This window comes from Limulus polyphemus, unplaced genomic scaffold (genome assembly GCF_000517525.1).
Source record: "Limulus polyphemus unplaced genomic scaffold, Limulus_polyphemus-2.1.2 Scaffold88, whole genome shotgun sequence".
Classification (NCBI taxonomy): Eukaryota; Metazoa; Arthropoda; class Merostomata; order Xiphosura; family Limulidae; genus Limulus; species Limulus polyphemus.
In genome coordinates, this window is record NW_013665698.1 from 575,077 (window position 1) to 578,828 (window position 3,752).

The 3,752-nt window shown below is 35.2% G+C and overlaps 1 protein-coding gene across 5 annotated transcripts in view; it reads left to right on the plus strand.

Annotated features, from left to right (window-relative positions):
* The window catches only part of LOC106468400 (roundabout homolog 1-like), a 230,936-nt gene that overhangs the window by 177,665 nt on the left and 49,519 nt on the right, over positions 1-3,752 (plus strand). For all 5 annotated transcript variants that reach the window (XM_022397370.1, XM_022397356.1, XM_022397359.1 and 2 more), the window contains exon 3: positions 903-1,184. In XM_022397370.1, the coding sequence (XP_022253078.1) occupies positions 903-1,184 (282 nt within the window). The remainder of the gene's footprint in view (positions 1-902; positions 1,185-3,752) is intronic.

Consider the following 3,752-nt stretch of genomic DNA (forward strand, 5'->3'; position numbering starts at 1 on the left):
TATATATATATATATATATATATATATATATAAAAAAACTCACACCACTGTTTCTGTACTAACAAATACCGTGTACTGACTATATTTCGATCTTCAAGTTGCAGCTTGGTGTTTTGATATACCAAAACTCATACAAGTTATGCATTCAAAAGTGACGATGTCGTATTTTTTGTTGAAACTATAACAATCACAGATTTCAAAGTTCATGAAAGAACATATGCTTATATACTGATGTTCATGCTAATAATGGTACTTCAAGATAAGTGAGCCCCAAGGAATAAACACGCCAAATTACTCTTACTATTATAGTATTTTTTCAGGCTTCGCGGTAATAGTTACATTTAAACATTATCTTATCTATTAATTTTGTCACCCTGGGACAGCAGTTAGTCTACGGACTTACAACACTAAAATCTGGGGTTCGATTCCCAGCGGTGGACACAGCATATAACCCAACGTGGCTTTGCTCTAAATAATAAACAAACTTTTAATTTCTTTCAGCCTATGATAAATTTTTCTAATACAATAAATCCCGATGTTCTTTCCTTGTACTTTTCCTGCATGTAACAGAAAAAAGTATCATACATTAGAGCGTGACAAGAAAATATTTCTGAGTAATGAAATAGGGGTCTTAGATACGAACACACACCCTTCCCCGTCACTCCCTAGAGAACCTAATGGGAACTGATAGGTTTGGAGATAATCGGTTCAGCGGTTCGCCAGTTATAAGCGAACACACACATACTTTGTCAAATAATGGTTTAGATTTTTATTATTATGTATAGATATATTTCCGGGTATTTTCTTCTTCAGGATAATTTTGGGGTACAAAATGTATTTTAGCTTCTTCATTGTCCATACGTATATACATATGTTTCAATAATTATTTTCTTTATTTCAAGTTCTTCGTGATGATTTTCGAGCTAATCCAAGAGATATTCAGGTGGCAAGAGAAGATTCCGCAACATTGGAATGTGCGCCACCTAGAGGTCATCCAGATCCCAAGGTGTCTTGGGAGAAAAATGGCCTTCCAGTCGACAGTGAAGGCGGTCGTGTTCGTATAACAGGATCTGGAAATCTAGTGATTGAGGACGTGCGACAGACTGATCAAGGGAAATACGTTTGTATAGCAGAGAATATGGCGGGTGTTCGGAACTCTTCTCCAGCCATCTTATCTGTTCGTGGTAAGACACTATAATCTTATGTAGTGTGAAAGCCAGTCAATACTTACAACTTTAATAAACTGTAGCATCTATAAGGAGGTAGGCTGAAAAACAAAACAAGCTATGAATCCAAAAGCGTTTTTGCAAACATAAAATACTTATGTCAAAAGAAAGTACTATTATCAGTAGATAATGTGAATATTGAAAACAACAACAAAATATTATAAAACCTTCACGACGTATCTGCAAAGTTTCGTAAAACACACATATGGACAAAACAAAGCTCCTAATAACGAAGATCTTTTGTCTGTAACACTATCAGGATTTAAAAAGTTGATGTTATTTTTCTGTTTTCCATTTTACGTGACAACTGGAGTATCTCTCAAATCACATATAATTGGAAAATGATTTATCATGAATCCTCAAAGCTCAATGGAATTAATTTAGTGAGAGATGAAATTTGATTGGTCAAATAAACATACTTTTTTATGCATCGTCAAGATTTTAATAAAACACTTTTAGTCGCTGGAACTTAGCAGCACAAGAGCTGATATACGTTTTTTTTCCCCTATTTCGGTGGTTTTCAGGCCTTAGTTTTTTGAAATCAGTAGTCAGCAATCGATGAAAGTGGATCTGCCACGCTTCATTAGGCACGAATTGAACAGAAATGTCGCACTACTGCGCGATATTCAGTGCCGCTGCCTTAACGGGTTACTTTCTGGGGAAATACGAGAACGTGGTCTATCAGGATTTTTTCTTTTCTAGGCGCTTCTTCGAGAATTACACTTTTGATGTATTTGCAGTTTAGTAGAAGTGGCGTGTTTTATCATTTCTTAGCACTGCTGCTAGAGCTTTCAAGAAGTTTATTTCAGTCAGCGTCATACTGGTTTAGATTTGTAACAGAAGTTAGATATATATATATATATATATATATATATTTTTTTGTGTTTTTTTGTTTTTTCTTTTGGAAATTACGTGTTATCTAAGAAAATATATTTTTATTTGATTAACATTGTCGGGAAAAATTAGGCACCGCAATAAATTAAAACATTTTACTTCTTTTTTACACGTTAATTCAAAGCTTTCTCTACACCGAACCTTTATTTGTTCTCTTTGTGAAATGTTTTACAGATATTCTGGATTCAAACTATGAAAATCTTGAACGTTGTCTCTACCTTAGGAACAATTATTGAATTCTACTGTCTTATTTAAAATTTTGAATGTATTTTAATGCATTGCGTTACGAGTAGAGAGCAAGTTTGTTGCAAAACGAGCAGAAGCCTCGCTCATTTGGAACTTACCAAGATTTTGTATAAGTCGCAGTTAAAAGTGTTTTTGATAGTGAACCTTAATCTCTTTATGCGCACTGTTAGGTTTATTTTCTTCTATATATGTGTGAAGTACACTGGATACTTTGGGTTGTAGAAAACAAGTTGGAAAGAATTTAGAATGTTAATAATATAAATATTTATTCAGAAAGAGATGTACATATATTTACTTATCGTGATTATGCATTTATTTTCTTTCTTTCTTTTGTTTTCACTGAATGCTTCTGTGGTCGGCAAAATCTTGATGCGGACCAAAGTTTCGGACCCCTTGGGTTAAATTACTCTTAAGGTTCAGGAATAGCTGGCCCTAATTTTAAGCTACTGATCAGAAACAGGGCAGCCAGTCAGCAACACTCACAGCCAAAAGGGTTTTCTCTTTTTTCTGGAACTAAGTAATGGGGTTAACTGTCGCATTTATAACACACCCATAGCCGAAACTGAGAAGCGTTTTAAGTGGCATAATGCGGACTCGAACCTGCTGATCCGCAGCTTGACATGCTAACCACTAAGCGATGTCCAAGTTACGAAGGTAAAATTACGTTATAACACTAAGCTATGTGTTATAATTCTTGTTCCAAAAATTGCACTAATTTGCATATTCTGTGTTGCGTTCTCAGTCGTAGCTGCATCTTGACTGCGAAAATTATACTTCCTTAAAATATGAATTTCGTGGTTTTAACACAGAATACTGACACATATTTTCGTGTTTACGATTAGGTTTATCATGCCACAAAATCAATTATTTTATGTGATATTTACCTCTGCATGCGATTAAATCTTGAAAAATATGAACTTACTTTCCTAAAAAGTAAAGTTTTGGTTTGTACAAAGAGACGTTTTGGCTAACAAGACAAGAAATCAAATAAACCGGAAAGTTTACCTTTTTTCGGTGATGATTTGGCTCACGGCTATCAAACTACTGTATTAATTTGAATTATTTTGCATGAGCTAATAAAGCAAACACCAATTACCAATGTGCAGAGCATGGTTACAACACAGATTGTTCTTGAAACACATAACAAGTACATCTTTTATACGTTGTTGGAAATTTAATTTCTCAGCCATAAGAAGATACCGGCATGGCTTGATAGTTAGAGCATTCGACTCGCAATTTGCGGGTCGCGGGTTAAAATCCATTGACCGAAAATGTTCGCCCTTTCAGCCGTGAGGGAGCTATAACGTAATGATCAACCCCATTAATCGTGTGCCCCCCTCCCAGTGGCACAGCGGCACGTCTGCGGACTTACAACTCTAGAAACCG